The sequence below is a fragment of the Amblyomma maculatum genome, chromosome 2 (assembly GCF_055883805.1).
Source record: "Amblyomma maculatum isolate TAMU_Amacu chromosome 2, ASM5588380v1, whole genome shotgun sequence".
NCBI classification, from domain to species: domain Eukaryota; kingdom Metazoa; phylum Arthropoda; class Arachnida; order Ixodida; family Ixodidae; genus Amblyomma; species Amblyomma maculatum.
In genome coordinates, this window is record NC_139345.1 from 210,728,202 (window position 1) to 210,749,099 (window position 20,898).

The following is a 20,898-nucleotide window of genomic DNA, read 5'->3' on the forward strand; positions in this document are numbered from 1 at the left end:
CAACGCCTAGTAGTCATGATCAAAAAGAACTGTGTGTGATCATGTGAACACCCCCTGCACATTGGCCGTATCCTTGATAAACCCAAACCATGATTGAGAAGGTCAACTCAACTATTTACGGCAGGCCTGAACATCGCACCTGAGTGGTTGCAGATTCGTTTCGTCGTGTTCTTTTGTAGCCATTGTTTGAGACGTCCAACTCCACTAACATTTTATGCTTACATTTTCGTGGACATAATTTTATGCATTTTATACGGTTTCTAATCATCACAGAGAAGTTTCTGATAACATGTGTGTTTATCTGGTCAGTTTAGTTTTATGTCTGTTTATATAATATCGCAATGTTACGCAGCCAGTTTTGTTTGTTTTTTCGGAAAACTTTTCTATGTGATTTAGTTGCTATAAGACGCAACTGGCATTTGTTTCTTCACGAGCGTTGGAATAAAACGACTATTAAACGAATGTTTTTGGTTGTCTTTTTGCAGTGAGCGCTCTATTTACTGCCCCATGCATGGCCCCATGGCTCCTTTTTGGCTACATTTTATTGCTCTTTCTCTGGTTGGCTACTTTCTGGCTACTTTTCCCATTTTTGTGGCGACTTTTCGTTTTATGGACCTGGCAACCCTGCCGCCAGCCGGGCTGCTGCTCCTCCCGGCCGATGCCGGCTCCTTTCGTTCGTTTTCGCTCTCGAATAATCATGATGGTGACTTATTGCTCAGTGCGCAGTGAAAATCACTGAAGAAAGCCGGTGTAAGCTTCCACTTTACCCAAAGTTGTTCAAAATGAAGGAGGTTAGATTGATAAAGTTAAGAATGGGGAAGCAACCGTCGGCATTGCCACTAGTGTGCAGTAAGCACTTCAAAAAGGAAGACTGTGTAGCCGGTGTACAAGATACTAGGTGAGCCGTACGTGTAGCGACGCTTTTACGGGCTGTTTGTCAACTAGTCTTTTTTTTTTAATTATTAGTGTACAAGAACAAAACTATTGCCAGACTCTGTTCCATCCGTCAACATTCACGTGCGTCCTAGCGATGCAAGGCGATCGCTCCCGGGATCGACGAAGCGGCGGCGTAAGTAAATTAGCCATTGCTCAAACTTTCATTTCCTCGATCTTTGTGTCAGTGAGTGCTCAGACATTTTGCTCAGTAGCGGAATGTCCAAGCTGAATCAACTGTGACCCTGCTTAAGTTTTTGTTTAAAATGTGTCTCGCGGCAGTGGTGTTCTCGTGTTCATTCATGCCGCGAAATTTGACACAGTCCGCACAGCTGTGCTGGTCTTTTTGTTTGAATGCTGATATTTTGCAAATTTTCCAAGACATGGGGCGCAGATTCAATGCAACGCGTCCCTAAAAACAGCACTTCAGTAACGGTTATGATAAAGAATGTTTTTTCTTTTTTTTTTTTTTTTTCGGGCTCCGTGAAGCCCTGGCTTAGCTACGTCTCAGACTTGTGTGCTATGCAACAAGCGTAGCTTTAAAGTGCACGTGATGTGCAGCTGCTCTGCGCTTTTCTGAGGTAATGCCCAAACTTCGTTAAGGCCTTGTTTCAGTGTTTTTTGAGGTTGTAGCCTGAATTTCTCTATCTGATTCCAGGTGAAAGAGGCGTTCTCGCAAAGTCGTACCAGTTCTGCGCACACGCAGAGGCTTTGACAACACACAAGAATGGGGACAGTAGTGAAAATTCGAGCGCCGTTCCAATGGACGATGCTGCACAACTAGAAGAGGAGGTGGAAGTTATAGATTGAGACGGTATGTCTACCTATGGATACGCTATGCGGCCACTATTCCTTTGTGATTTCACATTGACGTGAATGATTTTTATCAAGCATTCAGGAAAAAGAAAAACATTTATATATCCCGCATTGTCTTTAGTTCTGACCATGAAACTGAAATACATGAGTAAGCTAGAATCGTGATAAATTATCGGCTTTTGCTTCCTCAGCCCTACTGTTGATCAAAACAAACAATTAATACCTTAAACAATCTCTATATTACTGCAGTAAATTCGAGTGTAGAGCTTGTTACAACATAAAAATGAAGTAATAAAACCAAGTCATCCGTAGATACACGAGGAATATTCTTTTATCTAGCCACGTCACCAAATGTACATGAAAATACTGCATTTCAACCTTATCACTCTAAGCATAATGTTACCCTAAGAACAGAGAAGGACTGACCTGTTTAAACAATACCCATTTTTCATCCTCTTCACATACGGATTCAATGTTTGTAGTATTTAACAAAACGAAAAAGTTTTCAATGCGTGACGGAAATTTAGTGATATCTCTGTATCTGTAAAGAGTGGTTTAGATGGCATAATAATTCTGTCGTTTTTTTTTTCTCAAGGACCAACACACAGCGCTAACCAACGCACAGGAAGTTCTGAAGGTATGTAATACAGTTTTATACACTGTTTGCCTGTTTCACCTGTAGCTGTTTTTTTTTTTTTTTTTTTTTTTGACAGAGTTTGCGCTTTTCTCTTTTCAGGAGTTACCGTGAAGGTTCAGAAGCTTTTCAAAGACGCTGGGATTCAGCTCAGCGCGAATGACATCTTCAAGCAAAAACAGCTAATAACGGTTGCAAAAATCATTGATGAAAGTGGTTTCTCTGCTTCACTAAGGCAGCGACTTGTTTCGCACGCTTTGTCCACATAGGAATTTATGCTCCTCAGGGAAAGGGAGACTGGAAAGAAATTTGCAAATTAGCAGTGCCCCCAAGACATCCCATGCGCGCACGGCTGCGGCGCAATAGGCAGAGGCGAACAGAATGACGGAAATGTTTACGACGACACGGTTAATAACTCATATTTCTGGCCATCAAAATGCACGTTGCTCTTGGCAAATCATGCGTAATTGCTTCTCAAAACTGCTCGACAAGTAAGATGATTCTAATAAAGTTTTAATCAGTAGCCTCTTTTAAATAAATATCCGTGCACAAATTTCACAGCGCGCAGTCCATAATGCGCGCTCTAAGCAACGTCCACAGCAAAACGGTACAAATTTATCGCGTCGCAGGCATATAGACCTATCTTCATGGTTGTATTACATTCGTAATACAATCATGAAGATAGTGACTCCACGCACATCATCAGTTTCAAGGGACGACGCACGAAAGACTCCTGCCGCGGCGATGGCACCAGCTGCGCCCGTTGCGGCGAGCGCTCGGGCAGTCGCGAGACTTGCGCTTACCGCGACGAGCCCATGTTTCGTGTTTTGAAAGCAAGAGGAATCATTATTAAATACTTTTTTTTCCTGACACTCGATCGGTGCTGTCTGCGTTGTTCATAATGTTGTTGTTATGAGAACAACCGAGGCAGCAGACTCTAAGCTACGCGGCAACCCGGAGAAGCCAGAGCGATCGGCGCAGGCAGTCCTTGCCGTGACGTCACGTTGGGCTGACCGCCAGAGGGCGCCACTCAAACTTCTCGGGGCTAATAAACAGCAACCAGCTCGGACTGTATACAGTCAAACTCGGATACATCGAACTCGAAGGGGATCGCGAAATAGTTCGATATGTTAATATACAAAACTCGGCTTGAGACGCCGTTGCAATTGTGAAAAATGATACTGTATTTGTCGCATAATAAACCCACTTGCATAATGAAGCCAGCCTCCACTTTCGCCGCAGAGAAATTAGAAAAAAAAAGTGTTAGTTGGTGCGTGTCCCTCTGTTTTGGCAGCCGTGTCAAGATGCTGCGCAGCGATAACGTCACGCTGTGTTTATCTTTTGAGTATACGTTTGATGTTAGCTCCTATGGTGGCGGGGAGTGAACTTGGCAGAGTGCCCTTGACGGCTTGATTGCACAAGCCTGGTTCGATTTGTCATGCCGCGTTTGGGCGGGCAGAGTCCACTGCAACAAAATCATTGGAAAGCATGATAGCTGCAAATGCAGTTTGAAGCGAACAGTGCTAAAAGCCGGTGTCACGACCACAGTTGACCGCATGGTTTCGTTGATTCATAGGTACAAGTATGGACTCTTGCAAAAAAAAAAAAAAAATTAAAGAGCACTGCAGAATCTGCATTGGAGTAATGCGAAAGCACGGATGCTACTGTTGGTTGCTTCAAGTTGCTCAATTCAGTTCTTGTTTGCCCATTTTAGTCTTTGGTACTTTCAAATTGCGTGCCAATCCCTTCCTATGACTTTTTTGGCTCTAGTTCTGGTTCCATGACGTCACATCTTTGACGTCATATTATTTCACTTCTTATTTACCTATTTTAGTCTTTGGTACTTTCAAATTGCGAACCAATCTTTTCCTATGTCCTTTTTGGCTCGACTTCAGATTGCGTGAGGTCACATCCTTGACGTCACTTTGATTTAATTAACTATATTAGTATTTGATACATTCAAATGTAGCGCCAAGCTATTGGCTAATGAGACCATTTCTGCCTTTACTTTTATATTTTTGCCTCTAATTAATTACCTTATAACTTATTCACCTAATTAATTTTTCAGACATAACATTACATCACCTTCTATCGATTGACACCACTCATTAACCTCTATCACTTTTCAATTACTCACAACTGCTGCAGACACGATTTTGCGGACACGTTCTGCGGACAGAAATCTGTGAACATAGCGAAGTAATGCTTTCGCTTTAAAAGATATGATGCTTCTTAACGTCTGCAGCCACCATAGCTTAGGCTATGCCGCATGTTCAGCACAACAAGGATGGACAACTCTCACAAATGAAAAAAAAAAAAAAAAAAAAATTGCCGCTTCTTAACGTCCGCAGCCGCCATGGCTTACACTACGCCGCATGTTAAGCATGGCGACGAGAATAAACCCTCCCGCAAAAAAAAAAACAAGAAAAAAAACTGCCTCTTCTCAACTTCCGCAGCCACCATGCTACGCCACACGCTCAGCATGATAACACAAGATGCGCACTGCACGTCACCCGCTGCTGTGCTCAGAGGGTTCACAATACACACTGGAGAAAGCGACCGACGTTTTGTCTGCCACGAATTGAGCTGGCTTGTCGGTGCATGCGCAGTGCGTGCTGCTGCGAATGAAGCTCGGGAAAAAGGGAGGAAGGAGAGAAAGAATGGGCACACACTTGCACTTCACTCTATCACGTTATTTCCCCTCTCTCGAACATCACGGCTGCATTGGCTGCATCTGCTCCACAGCGGAAGTTGCCAAACTGGTTCCCTTTCATTCTATCATGCTCATGGCCTGCAAACGTCACATACTGGCGAGCGGCAAACGATCCCTGCTTATGCACACGTCTTTGGGGAAAGGGCGCGGTGTAAAACTGTTCTCTCATTCCTTTCACGCATGGCTTGAAAACTTCATGCGGCAAGCGGCTGAGGGTGATGCGATAATCTTTGAAGAAGGCACACCATCCAGTGCTAGGTGCAGAGTTCGATATATTGAACGACCAGTGAAATTGGAGTTCAATATACTACGCAGCTGTCTGATACTTTTACATGGGATATTCAAGGGGATATTAAGTGAGAGTGATATAACCAAAATTCGAATTATCAGGGCCCGATATATCCGGGTTCGTCTGTAGTCGCGACACCCAGGGTCACAGTGAGTTGCAGCGTTCCAGAGATAGGAAGTCACCCCTTCAAACATGATAGCTGCAATGTTGTTGTCTGCAGACGTGGCCACTTATCCAAGTGTTCTTCGAACGTTGCCTGCGGAATTGCATTCACTGGGGACCTCGTGTCTACCAACACAGCAAGCTGAACTTCGTTCCAACTTATTTGGCGAAGAATAGGCTTGATGCGAGTGTTGTTTGATGCTCAATGTGTACAAAACTCAGAACTATCTTGCTGGCTTTGAGAAAGTAGGTAGACTGCCCGCCTCCCCTATTGGTTTCGTTCGACACTCTACACACTCGTGCTAAGTGGCCACGTTTGCAGCACCGATGACACACTGTTCCGAGATGGCTGCAATCATCTGCTTGGTGCGAGGAAGCTCCACATCGAGTGCACGGCTGGAGCTCATCGTGAGACAGCCCGCTTGGTTGCTGGACTTCAGAGGTGTGCAAGCCGATCGGACGAAATTGGTTGTGTCTGACTTGTGGGAGGGTAGTCTCCGCGTGCGCTGCATGTTTTCTGCAGCGGCCTCAGTAGAAATGGTGAAGTCTCCCACGACAGCGGGCTGCATGTCAACAGGTTATGTCTGACGTCTTTGTCCCGAACACTGCATATTATGCGATCATGCAGGATGTGGTCCAGCATGGTTCCAAAATTGCAGTCTTTAGCCAAGTGGCGAAGTGCGGCTATGAAATCCCGAACTCTCTCACATTCTGCTTGTGTGCACGTAAAAAACCGGTGAGTGGCAACTGTTTCGTTGACTTGTGGCTCATAATAGCTCTGTACATGCCCGATGATATCACTGTAATGAAGGTTGCTGACGCTCTTGGGGTAGCACCGTCCTTGGGAGTACCTTGACAGCGCTGTTGGATAGGGCGTCGAGCTCGTTGCTTTGCCGTATTCATGATTTTCTGTGCTTCAAAATATGCCTTCAAGTGTACCCTGTAGGCAGAATAGCCCCCTTCCTCCTCGGTGAAGCGAGATGTTTGTACCCGGAGCCATCGAATCGCATTTGCTGTCCGGTCTCAGGAGCTGCTCTTCAAGGGCACTGCCCTACACTGCGTAAGTCTCATCACCACTGTTGTGTTTCGATTGAACCTCTTGGTAAAACAAAAAAAAAATAATTGGGTTCTATTTCATAAGCATTCTTTATTATGCTGTCATGGTGACGCCACGGGCGATAGGCAGCATGCTATCGCTTAAGTGATGTCACTGGACTTGCTGCCTGCGGGCGGCTGATAACAAATTTGCATGACCCAGTAGACAGCACTCAAACAATAAACGTTCTTTCGATATGGACACTTGATGTGTGGCTATTGGCTCTCTTCTACATAGTTACCTTGGCCAACACAACAGAACCAGTGTTCATGTGCCTCCCACCCTTCCTTACCCTGTGTTGCGTTTTTAAAGTAATGTCACACCCAAGCTGCTGCTACTATTGCCACACTAGTCTGTGACAGCATGCTCTTGGCAAGCAGGTTCCTGTAGCAGTTCATACAAAGAAACATCTCGTGGCAGTATTGATTATAGACAAAAATCAACTGCATCCCCATTTAATATAAGGGACAACTGTATGGAAAGCAGAATAAAGACAAGCACCTTTCCTGTCCACATCTGTGCCGTCCTTGCCTTTATTTGCGCTATGTTTTCAAAAAACCATGAGTCTCCCCGTGACGTCCTAAACTGTAACTTGTGCACGTTTTATGCAGTGATCCTGCTTCTTTTCAAAGCAAATTTTTCACAGCAGCTAAACACAGGTTAAGCAGATGCACTGCATATTGTTTTTCTCCCTCACTGATAAGCAGGAAATTTGATTGGCAGTTGAGATTATCGCAAGATCTCAGAATTTTCGGATTTCAAAACCTCGGTGCCGCATCACAGTGACAAATTTTCATCAAAAGAAACTTTACCAGTGCTTGAGTTACAGACTAATCAGAGAGATATCTAGGCAACTTGTTGGACGGGGAATTCATGTGCGAGACAGCTAAATGATATGCATCCTTACAGCATTGCTTTTTTTGTAGGCAAATGCGGCTATAAATGATGAAGCCAGCCCAGACACTTTGCTGTCTCTCTTGGATGGCTCCAAACCAAGATGTAACAATGGGGTGGAAAGCATGACTCAACACCAAACTAAATACAGTCCGCTTGAAGTGAATTCATGTCCGTAAAGAAAAAATAGAATGGCAGAAAATGCACATAATGTGTAAGTTTATTTAGCACGCTCCATTTTGGAGCACTCGCACGAAGGCTGCAATCCACATGGGAACTATAGGTGACAAGCTTTTGCTGCACTTGGACATCACCCTTGCTCGCCATTTTGCACTTTTCACTTTGCTAAACAATGTGGGTTGTGACCTCCTCACATTGTAGAGTTTTCTGCAGCCAAGGACACCCACAAAGACTGCAAACAATTTACTTTCACGCAGCCCAAAACTGTGGCAAGTGCAGAATGGTGAAAACTGCACCCATGAGGTTTATGCTGCCCTAAGTAAGCCCCATTCCGGCCTGGTGATTCTGTAGGGAGATCGGATGCTGCCTTAGAAAACCAGCCCTGCTAATGGCGCACCAACACTTTTGTCACATTGGTACTTTTCAGCCTAACTGAACTCAATCTGCATCGAGGATTTCAAGCTAGTATACGCAGGTGAAACAGTCACAGTATTAGCTGATGAACTTGGCGATGCCTTTTGTGTGCACTGGTGGCAGAGCAGGATGCTCAGATCATTTTTAAATAATATTTCTCTGGATAAGCAAGCAAGGTGCACTGAAAATATTCTGTCAAGCATTTAAATCAATTTACCCAATAACATATGCGTCTTTATTTAATTAATTTACTTTCTTTTTTAAAGCGCAGCAAGAACGATGGTGCTAACACCCTCTTTCAATTGTGCTTGAAAACCTCACACACTTGGGGAATCGCAGCTAAGTCAACCAGGATCTTGCTCGATTGCGATTGAGCGATCGTGACGATCCAAGATGCCGTGTGACAGGGCTATAAATATGGTGTGAAGCATTACATCGCATCCTTAGCTCAAATCTGAATTTGGTATTACTGCTCAACATCTAACTGGCAAAGCAGTAGAATTACGTAGACGCGGTCTTTTCCCCGGTCGATCGATGCCGCTTTGGAAGTAGTAAAGGTGAACGTCACTATCACGAGCGCTATGACAAGACCCGGTCACAGTGCCCCCATCGTTAATCAACACCGATGCCAGACTATACGAAAGCATACGCTCGTCGTCGTCGCATGCAACAGTGAGTGCACAATGTCACTTACACCGATTCCACCTGATAGGCAATGTAAACATCCTGCAGCGGCATGACAGTGCCCGAGCAGCGACGCTCCACCTCCGTAATGTTGATCTCGCAGATTGCGCCCTGCGGCAGAAAAATGTGGTGAAAGTCTCGACATTTTCATACGCCATCCCAGATTCGCTTCTGTGCGAGGTTCTTGAAACGCAAAAGTAATGTTCACAGGCATTACCATACTTGCCTCTTTCGCGCTCTCATCCTGTCCAGTTTCTGACATGACAACACTTCCTTGTAATGATTCTACAAGTATGCTTCAGCACGATTCTACACTAAGTGCTTAGTGAAATGACAGCCGAGGGCCATGCATATGATAAACACTGTGCCTTCGCAAGCATGGATAACTCATCACCTTGCTAATCGCGCCGGGACACCAATCATACGCCCCGCAAATCGGAAGCCAAGGCTTCAAGCAGCTAGTGTTGACTATCAGCTACGTTCTATGTTTATGGTGCACATTTTAAACGTCAGTAGAATATCTTTGTTTAAATATACTAGTCTCGTTACATTTTTGACAGTATAATTTGTATATATTTTTATTAGAATAATAAGCAGTGAATGAACTGGTGATGCTGGTGATTCAATGTGCACGTGATTTGACGTAACACTGTATTTCGCGCCAAAGTTGCCCAGGCCACGCTTCGCCGGTGGGCTTTCGCGCACTGCTGTTCATCGGACGTCATGGGCGTAGAGTTTCGCTGCTAGCGACTCGCACTGTGTAGCAATTTCAGTGAGATTCAAAGGTAAGCCGCTTCTTGATGCGACGAGGTTACAAGTTTCCAGTTTGAACAGTTTTGCGTTCGGCTAGATGTTAGGTGCTGCTTGCGTGCTTTGCTCGTGTCCAACTCGCGCATAGCAACGTTCAGGTCGGAATCGTGAGTGGAGGTCCCTTGTAGTAGTAGAACGGTTGTTCACAAGCCTGTAGAGACCCTTCGCAACTGCTCGGCTTGTTGTCTGCTGTAGTCATAACGGCTGACAGATCCTACTGGGAGTTGCTGCTGTCATGATACGATCCCTGATCACTGTCACAAAGTTGCTATCGGCGTGTTTCAAAAACGATGAGAGGACGTTTTTTTTTTGTCGTGCCAGGGCGTAAACTTGCTTTTGGCTTACCGAACAACTTTATCTGACCGTTGGGAGAACGGAGGCATAGCAGTGGCAAAAACTGCTGGGTAAAGAATCCGCTTTGGCTTGAGATATTAGAGCTTGCTTATACATGTGCGCGGCCAGCTGATTCTATTTCCTTGTTCACCGTTTGATAGCTTGCGCATTGTTCCCACGTAAGCATACACTTAGGGCCCTCTCTCGTACACAGTGCTCATACCACACCGTGGGCAGACCGGGCGAAGTAATCAAGGAAGTAATCAAGTTTAGCAAGGCACTAAACATAAACATGCTCTTGGCATTGCCAAGCTGGGCTAAAACACGTATGCACTTGCTAGACATTAACTTGCTTGAGTAGTTGCTGGCCAGTAGTTTCACTTTTAACATGTTTTCGTTACTTGTTTCGGTACCCTTGCGTGGAGAGCTTTTGTTCGTGGCGAACCTTCATGTGAGTTCCATAAAAAAGAAAAAAAAAAAAAAACTTGACAGTTGGCGTCTTGTTCGTTCTTCTTTTTTATTTCGTAAATTCCCATCACATTTTACGCGGGGTTTACCGCTGCCTGAAATCGCAGCCAAGGCCTAGTGTAGGGTTTTAAAGAAAATGCCTACAAACAAACGACCAAACCTCTGAACGAAAGTGTCACGGCGGTGTATTCTGCATACAAAATCATGTGAAGGTAAATCTAATTAGGTGCGAATGAAGCAAAAACACTATCGGGGAACTAGCAGTGGCCTTAGAAATAATAGAGCTGTGTCACTGAGGTAGCATCATGAGAAGCATGTGTAACCAAATCAGTAGCCTGACGTGTTTACAACTGTGCACAAGTTGAAAGTGGACAATACTTTCTAATAAAAATGACCGAGTGCAACACAAAATGGTTTAGCACATTACCACCTAAGCTTAGTTTGAAATGAGGTTAATAATTGTAGCTACTGTGATGCCAGTAATTTATTTTTCAGGAGTGTTGTGGAGTTTTACAATCTTGAAATGTTTGTAGTTGAGGGATCGAGGTTTTTCTGCTGTGCAGTAGTGCAAAAAAATAATTGGCATTCTGTTTTGCGGGATAACTCATGTCGTGTGTAATGGTGTTTGTCGCATGCTGGTCTGTGCTTGTACAGAAGCTGGGCTTCAAAATGTCACGGTTTATTTGATATGCAGTGCTTGAAATGGGAACTGTAATTTGGCTAATTTGACTCTGTGCAAAGGTGGGGTTCAGTAATTACTTGTAATACTCTGTTTTTGAGGTATTCTTATTATAAATGTTTCTGCTTGTTTTGTTTGTACCCCTTATATTTTAGTTTGTAGGTAACTAAAGAAGAACCAAACATTGTTAGCATACACCAAAGTCTTGCGAGTGTGCCATAAAGTGAGAGTTTTGTTGCAAAATGAATGGAGTAGGCATGTCTTTCTAGCAAGAACGGCGCTGGCCGTTGCTGTAAGGTTGGTAATACGCTTGAAACCATCAGGCTATTAGTTTGATGATGTGGGGAAGAGTGGAGGCAAGTGCCGATGCCTCTGGTACTGCTCCTGAGGGAGAGAAATAAAATGAACTTATGCAGCTGCGAGAGCATCACATATTTTTTTAGCCTCAAAGGTGCCTAATTTTGGCCTTGATCATCAGGAAGCGGCCTGATCAGGGGTTCAAGTGGGAAGAGTTTATTCACTTCCCATGGGTTTATTAAAGAGTGAGTGCATATTGTCAAATTCCTTTTATTTCTTACCAGTGTCAGGAAGCACACTATTTAGTTCTCTCGCCATCGGTGTTTGACATGAGTCGTGATGAATTTTCGTCTGTTGTGATTGGTTAGCTGGTTGTTTTCAAAGGCAGTTAACAGGTGGGCCGTTGAATTTGTTTATTTAGTACGTCAGACGAAATTTTCTTTTTGGTCTCTGCTAAAAGACTGAGGCTGTTGGCTAATATCGTTGGGAGGCTCTTGTGTTTTATGTACCTTGTTCGTTCACACTTTCGCGAAAAGACAAGTCCCTAGCTTGCCTAACTAAGCAGATTGCAGACTTTTGTGTAGCTCAAAGAGAAGCCAAGAACACTTCTCTTGGGCAAAAGGCTGGCATGTCTACTCTTCAGTTGAACAAATTTCAACAACCTTTGGCCCCACCGCAGTAGTTAGGGGTAGGGAACACGACCCCTACGCTGCACAGGCATGTTTGTATGGCTTGGTTGAAGCAAGCCTTTAATCTGTGTCTGATGATCTTGCACATAATGAGGTAGCTTACGATTGCATTTAATGAGTATGTGTGATAGAATAGAGGCATAAATTTAAAGATTAGTGATTAGGCATGTTGTAAAATGCATATATGTGAATGAGTATTCGTAAGGGAGCTGGCAGATGGGAGCTATTAATGCTGCTGTGTCGTACCCTTAGAGACTTTCCTTAAATATTTTTTTTTTGCCTTGCGCTTGTGGTTGCCTGGGAATGATTGGCAGGTGAAATGAGAGTTCCTCTGTGGTGCAGGGCCATGTCGGCAGAGCTGCCTGTGGTGCATCCACGCCTTGGCTGCCGAGGCAGTGAAGCCAACGGCAAGGAGTCCAGGTGATTATCTCTCTCCCTCTCCTTCAAGCACGCCAGTCATACTTGGAGTTTGGTTTTAACCTCGACATATAATTACAATCACTATCAGAACAGCATCTTGTAAAAATTTCGCATTATATTAAGCGGTGTTTCTACAGATGTGGAAATTTTATATCTACTTTGAAGTTTCACTACGAGACGACAGTACTATACAGGATGTTTACAAATATGTGCCGTGATGTACGTCATCAGCAGTTTTAGTGTTTTTGGTAATGCTCCGTGGTTTTGACATGAAGTTATTTGATTGTGGATGGCCCCTTTGAGTGAAATTAATGTTCTCCAAACCTGCAATATATTATGGACTGTTCTGGTACCTGAAACAACAGTGGTTTCTTGTGCAGCATGCCCTTATTGTCAAAGGCCGAATGCCTGCCGCGGCACTGTTCTCCGAGCTTCAAAGCTCTTTTTGAATCGTTTAGTACTTTGATCAACACTATAGCCAAACGGGCTATAGTTGGTGGAAAAACAGTAGAGTTGGTTGAACATATTGGATGGAAAAACAGCGCTAAAGACAAACACCAGAGCAAGGAAACACAGGACGAGCGCTGTCTTGTGTTTCTTTGCTCTGGTGTTTGTCTTTTGCACGGTTTTTCCATCCAATAGTACTTTGAGCATGCTTAGTTTATCACAATATCAGCTTGCCAAGTTACTTAAAGAGTTGGCGTCACCATGTTTTTATCCCGAAAGCATATCAAACTGACTGTTATGTAAAATGCAATGTGACGGGCCATGATCCTCGTGCATTGCGAAAAAATATGTAAGGTATAGACACTGCTGCAATGGCTCAGTGGTTAAGGCACTCGACTACTGAGATGACAGCTACGGGTTTGATGCAAGTTGGAATGGCCGCATTTCGATGAAGGTGAAAAGCAAGGCACCTATGTATTGTGTGAAGTGACTGCGTATTAAAAGAACATTATTTGGACGAAATTATCTGCACCCTGCCACTACAGCATTCATCATAGCTGCATTCGCTTTTAATTGTAAACTCCATAAACCAAATGAATTTGTAGGCATATCGAGCACACACTTTTTTTCCCCTTGGCAACACTGGTTTTAGCGAAAGCTTGGCAAAAGTTGCGGGGCCGTCTTTTCTCCTTGGCTTTCTTGACTGTTCGTTTCTTGCAGATTTGGTGTGGTGTAGAAACACGCTTGCTGTATAAGCAAATGTGTCCACTGTGTTTGAGAATTGAAGCATATTTTTTGTATTTTTTGCGGTGCCACTGAGCTGTGATGTCCATAAAACACACTCTCAGGCTGTACGAAGGAGCACTGAACAAGGGTAAAGGGGGTATGCCTCACTTTGCGGGTCGAGCCAACGTTTCGACAAGTGAACTTGTCTTCGTCTGGGCCCAGAAAAAGGCTCTATAAGGATAAAAATATTCAATATATACAGGGTACATTGCCACGCAAATGCCAGTCCCTGAACTTGTACCGCTCTGTACCCCTTGTACTGCTCAACATTCTCTGCAGCGAAATGCGCTTCAGACTAGTCACCGCTCTTCACAAGCATGTCAATCTTGTTACTGCCACCATAGTAACTTCCACCTATTACGAGTAGTAATGCCTTTGTCAGCAACGTGTGCAGAATAGCAGGCCAGGCGTAGAGACCCACCAGTGGCCGTGAGTTTCACACATGAAGTTAGAGCTATCGGCAGAACACTTGCTACAGCCTGTCGTACGCTGGATTGCATCTTTATGTGCACTTGCCCTCATCTTAATTACGCCTTGGGGTGACTGGAAGACGTCTGCCAATGATGTGCTCCTTCATCATCTCTCATTCTGGACAATTTCGGTCAGCCGTCCATTTGTATGAAGCAGGGTGTGCATAATATTTCGTTGTATAGTTAAGTTTTTTATTGCATTATTCCCATGGGGTATGTGCTGGTCCTGCACCGATTCGTCGTAAAATGCGAGTCGTTGCATAACTGGGGGATGCATAATCACCGTTTCTGGGTGCTGCGTAATACAGCAAGAGGGTGTCCCCCAAGACATGTTACTTCAATGGGAGGTCTTATGATAAAGTGAAAACATGTACGAGGCATGAGCGAGGTTTCCTGCTGAAGGCATGCAAGCTGTGTCGTGCGGGAAGAGATAAGAGTGACGTGGGGTGCAGCTCTCGGGGTGTCCCTGATAATAAGGGAGAAGTTGTCAATGAGGCTGATGCATTACGCTTTTTATAAAATGCCCTTTCAGGATGATGTGCTTACTAGCGCCCACTTCCTTTGCAGCTGAAAGGTTGTGCCACTGTTTGTACCTTCGTGTAAATTTTGTAGCACATACTATCCGTAGGAAATGAAATGAGAACAATTGAGACACAAACAGTAATATATCTTAGCCAGGGGAAGCCCAATGCAAGCGCACAGTAATCTCATTCCAAAGGCACGAAAACTGACCATTACAAATGTTAACCAGATTTGTTTGTATTGCCTCTTCATTAACCAAATGTTATTCTTTCTTTTTGTTTACATTGGATATGTTATCGATAGTACTGTCTGATATTTTATTTTTCTTCCATACTGCTGAAATCCTGAAACATGGAATTGCAGTATCTATAGATAAATACATAAACGAGTTCAGGCATTATGTGCTTGCGTGCATGACACAGGCATTTCTGAAGTGTTGCCCACATCTTTGGTTAGTTACTTCATTGGCAAATTGGTCTTAGCTACAGCACCCGTGATGAAGGGCTGCCAGGCTAGAAGGGTGAACCACTGAGTGATGGGCAACTATATGCTGCGTGCAGGAAGCCCCTGGCCGCCAGTGATGAGGCCTTGCTGTCGGGTGAGTGGTGTGCCCTTTCCGCACTGCATGTGCCTGACATGTGCCCCAGCTTTGCATGAGACCATGTAATGAAAAAGAGTGTCTTCACTAGTGTTTCTATCTAAGTGATGGGCAGGGTTTCCAGTGGTAGGCTATTGGCAGGTGCTGACTGGAACTGTGCATAACTTTTGCTGGATGGTCAGAATTACATAATTCCCAAAAGCCCCTGTGTTCTGCAGGGGAACCGGGTACAAATAAACCTAGTTTTAACGAAATTGTAAAATGTCTGCGTTTCTTTTTATATCCAGGTTTTCGTTATATGCAGTTTTTGCGTTAAGACTCGAAAGGACAATGCAGAAGGGAGACCGGGTTAAGAATTGAATGCAAGAGAAACCACATTGAAAGTGCGCTGTAAATTGGAACTACTCGAAGTTATAGAAGCGGCGAAATGTTCTGTGATTGTGCTGAGGGCGCGGCGTGACTATGGCAGCAACCTGCACCTGCGCTGTGGCTCGCACGAGGCATCATGAAAGGAGCAGGGCGAGGGTGTCGTGGAGCAGTCAGAATCTGGGGGAGAGTGTGCATAGTTGCACTGCCGCTGGGCGAGGAACTCTACCTGCCACCGTTGCCCCAGCGAATCTCTTGCCTCGTGTCACCAGTGTTCTCTGCTGTTTCTTCTATTGACGTGCGAGAGCTCGTGAGCAAATGCATGGCGGTTATGGACTCACAGTACTCACCCATTTTTCTTTCTTTGTCCTGTTATTTTTCGCTGATTTTCAATATGAACTATCGTTTTGCCATGTTCCAAAAGCGAAAGCAGACTGCTGTGTTTGCCTCATAGATGTGTTTGTAACGTAGATGCACTGTTGGCACAGAAACATGGCACTAACTATTAACTACGGTCGCTTGTTGCAATCAAAGATATTTCTCTCATGTCAGTCTGTGCTGTGTCATCATGAAACATGCAGGGTTTTTCAAAATTTCTATTAATTCAGCACTATCCAAGATATAGCCGGTGCGGCATGTTTGTTATATCAAGGTCAGCTGCCACAACATCTTCTCTACATGAAGTTTTCCGACTTGTTTATTTATTTATTTATTTATTTATTGTTTCCTCAAGGGTCCACAGGGGACATTACATGAGGGGTGGGCAAACAAAAAGTTAATACGAACACAGATGGTCTTCAATGGCGGTTTTGAATAGAACACGATTGGTGATGGCCGCCACTTCGGATGGAAGGTCATTCCAGTCATTGGCTGTTCGAAGAAAAAATGACATTTTATATGTTTCGGTGCGGGCCCGTTCAGGGTAGACGGCGTTAGGGTGACTATGACGAGAAAAGCGATGAGCGCGTGTTATCGGGGCAGTTTCATGATCGGAAGTGTGATAAAATTTATGATACAGCGAAAGACGGGCGATTTTACGCCGACAGGCCAGTGTTGGGAGATTAAGCTGAGATTTTAGTGCTGTAACGCTAGTATAGCGAGAGTAGTCTGAGCAAATGAATCTGGCAGCGCGGTTTTGGACTGCTTCGAGCGTGGTGATTAGGTTAGTATAGTGGGGATCATATGCAGCACATGCGTAATCAAGTTTAGGACGTATGAAAGTTATATAAGCAAGAAGCTTAATGGGAGGGGGAGCTAGTGATAGGTTACGGTGCAAATACCCTAGAACTTGATTGGCTGAATTGGTGATGTGGTGAATATGATGCGACCAGGTTAAATCTTTACTTAAATGGATACCAAGATACTTGTATGAGTCAACGGATGAAATAGGATTGTTGATAATTGTATAAGTATTTTCACGGTGGTTGCGCCGGCGATGGAAAGAAATAAGTGACGTTTTACTGCTATTTAGGGACATGAGCCAAGTACTACACCATTCTTCGACGCGTGCGAGATCTTCTTGAAGAATGGTGGCGTCGGAGGAATTATGTATTGGGCGGTAGATGACGCAATCATCCGCAAAGAGTCGGACATTAGATCTGATGTTAGAGGGTAAATCATTTATGTAGATAAGGAACAGAAGAGGGCCTAAAACGGTCCCCTGAGGGACGCCAGACAAGACAGGGGAGAGGGATGACGAGTGTGAGTTAGCATGAACGAATTGATAACGATCAGTAAGGAAGGCTCGAATCCAATCCAGAACTAGGGGATGAAGGTTTAGGCGTGACAGTTTAAGAATTAGGCGCGCGTGCGGGACTTTATCAAATGCTTTTTCGAAATCCAGAAATATTGAATCCGTGGGAATGTTACGATCTAGGCATGCGTGTATATCATGAAGAAAAAGAACAAGTTGCGTGTCACAGGAATGGTCTTTACGAAAGCCGTGTTGGTTAGAATGAAAAAAATTACGAGATGATAAAAACTTGGCAGTATGAGAATATATGATATGTTCCATAATTTTACAACAAACACAGGTTAATGAGATTGGCCTATAGTTAAGTGGTGAAGATCTGTTACCTTTCTTGTGGACTGGAATGACCTTCCCAATGCGCCAGTCCCGTGGTAATGAGCACGAAGAATATGACTGCTGAAAAATCAGAGACAATATGATACTGCAGAGGTCTTTGGTGTTTTTGAGGATTTTGGCATTGATGCCGTCAATACCAGCGGATGAAGAATTTTTTAGTTTATCGATGACCATGGCGATGCCGCGCGGTTCAAATGCAATGTTATCCATAGGTGTGTGAAGAAAACTGGGTGCATCAGGGAGGTTATTAAGAGGTTCGTTTGTGAATATAGAACAAAATGCATCATTTAGAATATTAGGAACCTCTGATTCAGAAGAGGAAACACCAGAATTATCAGTCAGAGAAATTATGCTAGAGGTGGAGGGGCAAATAGTTTTCCAGAAACGCTTCGGGTTTTCATGCAGCATGTTAGGCAAGGTGGATGAGTAGAAGTTATTCTTAGTTTTGATGACCTCGGTATCGTAATTAGCCGCGGCAGTGTAATATTTCTCCCAGGCGGTAGCCGTGCCTGTAGTTTTAGCTGCACGAAATAATCGCTTCTTTTTGTTATTTAATCTTTTAAGTGTTTTGTTATACCATGGGGATCCAGGACGTTCTGTTACGGTTATGGTCGGGATATGTAAATTTATTAGGCGTTGCATTTCGGACTTAAAGAGTAACCAGTTAGATTCAAGAGAGCGTAGTGAAAAACCAGACGAAAAGTTATCAAGGAAAGCAGCAAGATCGCGGTTAAAGCCAACGTAGTTACCTTTATTATAGAGGGTAAGCGTTTTCTTGATCTTTTTCGCGTTTCGTAAATCACAAGAAAATGTAGCATGAATGGCCATGTGGTCGCTGAGCCCTTTAATGTAAGTGATGGGTGAGAAGCTATTAGGTTGTGATGTCAGCACAAGGTCCAGAATATTAGCAGAATGATCTGTTAAACGAGTTGGACGGTCGATTATTTGATCTAATCCAAACGTGAGGCAGGTGTGAACAAATTCACACTCAGGGTTAGATTTTGAAAGCGTGGAAGCAAGATCCGACCAGACGATAGATGGAAAGTTGAAGTCGCCAAACAATAAAATTGGAGTATTGGTATAAAGGGTCGTTAGCGTGTTTAGGGCATCATGCAACAAGGAATTAAATAAAGGATCATTGTTTGGGGGGCGATAGCATATACCAATGAGAACACGTGGATAACATGCATTACAGCAGAGCCAAACCATTTCCAATTTGCTTGAAATTGTCACACGTGAGCAACGTAATGAGCGATCAGTGGCAATGAGAACCCCCCCACCCCTCATTTCGCTACGATCTGCTCGAAATATATCAAAATTCGGAAGGGAGGGTAAAATCTCAGTGTCGCAAACAGTAGAGGTGAGCCAAGTTTCGGTTAACAGAATTACGTTAGCAGAACATGATTCAACGAGGTTACATAAAGCATCGCGTTTTGGGATCACACTACGGATGTTAGTGAATAAGAATGATAATGAGGAACGGTAAGTCTGCTTCGCAGTGTGATTCTGTTGAAGTGGTTGCTAGGGTTGCTCATGTTCAACTACATGATTAGTGGTGCGATCAAATATATAAGTCTTACTTCCGGATATCAACTTGTCATGGCGTAATTTAAATTTTAGCCCTTCGCGTTTACCATAGTCATAGAGGCTTTTCCGCGCGAGACGGGTGTTTGGAGAATAATCCTCGGAGACACTGAAGCCAGTACCTTTGAGTTTGCTATTCACCGATAGTACATGCTGCTTGTCTTTAAAATGAGCTAATTTGACGATAATCGGCCGGTTTTTATTTGGTGAATATGTGCCTAGTCGGTGGGCACGTTCAATGCTGCGAGGTTCGAGGGATACGTTTAGGTACTGGCTGCAGTGTTCAGTGATTATTTTTTCTGAATCTTGCCACAATTCATTGTCGGAATCTTTTATACCATAAAATACTAGGTTGTTTCTTCGTGCTCGATTTTCCATATCGTCCAGTCGGGCAGTCAGTGCTTCCATTTCAGCTATGCATTTAGCTGTCGTAGATTTTATATTTTCGACTTCAGGTTTTATTGAGGAGAAAGAAGCGCAGTCTGCTTCAATTTTAGAAAGGCGGTTATTCACTTCAGTGAAAGCTTTTTCGTGGTCGGATAAAGATGTTTGGATTGATTTTATTTCAGTAAGCATTGTTAACTGCCCGTTCTGGACGTCCTGGATGGCTTTAAGCAGGTCGGATAAGGTTGGCTCAGTAGGTCCAGGATTGGATTCGACATCACCAGAGTGCCAAGATGTTGCACCCTTGACAGGAGTGTTGGCGGTGGCTTGTTCTGCACCCCAGTTGTGAAGCCTCACACAGGGTTTGTAAGGGTCTTTGAAACCCTCGAAAACCTTTGATTTTTAAAACCCCACATTGAAGGCCTTGAAAACCCTTGTAAATACGAAGGCACTTTACAGTCCTCGAATTTTACGCTCATCTATGCTTAGCGGTGTTATCGTCTGGTGACATTGCAAAGCCAAAAACAATCTGATTCGATCGGCATCAGTACTTTTGACCGCTTGCTCAGTCTGCTAAGCGTTACTTTTTTTATTATTCGAAAGATTATTATATACACCGCTTATCATATGGCTTAGACACTTTGCCAAATGATATGACGTAGGAGTGGCTTTTTCCGCCCCATTAAAATTAAGTAAACTTTATCCACTTGTGGAAAGAAAGGCGAAAAAGGTTTTCACAATTTCCCCTTGCAACTTGGCAAGAAGTTTGTATGCTGTGTAACTGGTGTGGTCTATAAAATTTTTTTTTCTTTGTGGACTGGCATACATAGGACAAACCAGGCATTGTTTGAACATTCGCCTCAAAGAGCACAATAATGACAAATCTTACAGGGGTGAATGAACACCTCCGGGAATGCAACAATTGCTGACCCATCTTTGACGCAACACAGGTGTTTTATTGGCATACACAGCAAAGATTTAGAAAGGTGATAAGGTGATGGAAGCATTTCATATCGCCTCGTAAGGAAATTGTGTCGGCAAGCCTTCGCTCTTGTTATCGAAGAGGGAAATCTGCTATCTTCGCATGTTTTGATCTTCGTTTCAGTTTGTTTTTCTTTTTGCTCCAGGTTTTTCGTTCTTAATA

The 20,898-nt window shown here is 43.8% G+C and overlaps 2 protein-coding genes and 1 long non-coding RNA gene across 10 annotated transcripts in view; 2 read left to right on the top strand and 1 right to left on the bottom strand.

The window, feature by feature from the left end:
• Positions 1-9,277, bottom strand: part of LOC146201208 (sorting nexin-4-like) — a 113,356-nt gene extending 104,079 nt beyond the window's left edge. For 2 of the 5 annotated variants that reach the window (XM_084595684.1, XM_084595685.1), the window contains exons 1-2: positions 9,033-9,275; positions 8,826-8,926 (exon numbers count right to left, since the gene is read on the bottom strand). In XM_084595684.1, the coding sequence (XP_084451810.1) occupies positions 8,826-8,926; positions 9,033-9,077 (146 nt within the window). In that variant the 5' untranslated portion in view covers positions 9,078-9,275. Of the gene's footprint in view, positions 1-8,825; positions 8,927-9,032 lie in introns of all 5 variants that reach the window. The other 3 variants (XM_084595682.1, XM_084595683.1, XM_084595686.1) reach the window with 3 other exon arrangements.
• Positions 1,616-2,831, top strand: LOC146201210 (uncharacterized). The gene is made up of 3 exons (XR_014705295.1): positions 1,616-1,747; positions 2,345-2,386; positions 2,486-2,831. It is a non-coding gene; the product is annotated as an uncharacterized LOC146201210 (long non-coding RNA).
• A 173-nt stretch (positions 9,278-9,450) lies between the features above and the next one.
• Positions 9,451-20,898, top strand: part of LOC146201211 (telomere-associated protein RIF1-like) — a 310,221-nt gene continuing 298,773 nt past the window's right edge. For all 4 annotated transcript variants that reach the window (XM_084595678.1, XM_084595679.1, XM_084595681.1 and 1 more), the window contains exons 1-3: positions 9,451-9,600; positions 12,434-12,511; positions 15,297-15,334. In XM_084595678.1, coding sequence (XP_084451804.1) covers positions 12,438-12,511; positions 15,297-15,334 — 112 coding nt within the window. In that variant the 5' untranslated portion in view covers positions 9,451-9,600; positions 12,434-12,437. The remainder of the gene's footprint in view (positions 9,601-12,433; positions 12,512-15,296; positions 15,335-20,898) is intronic.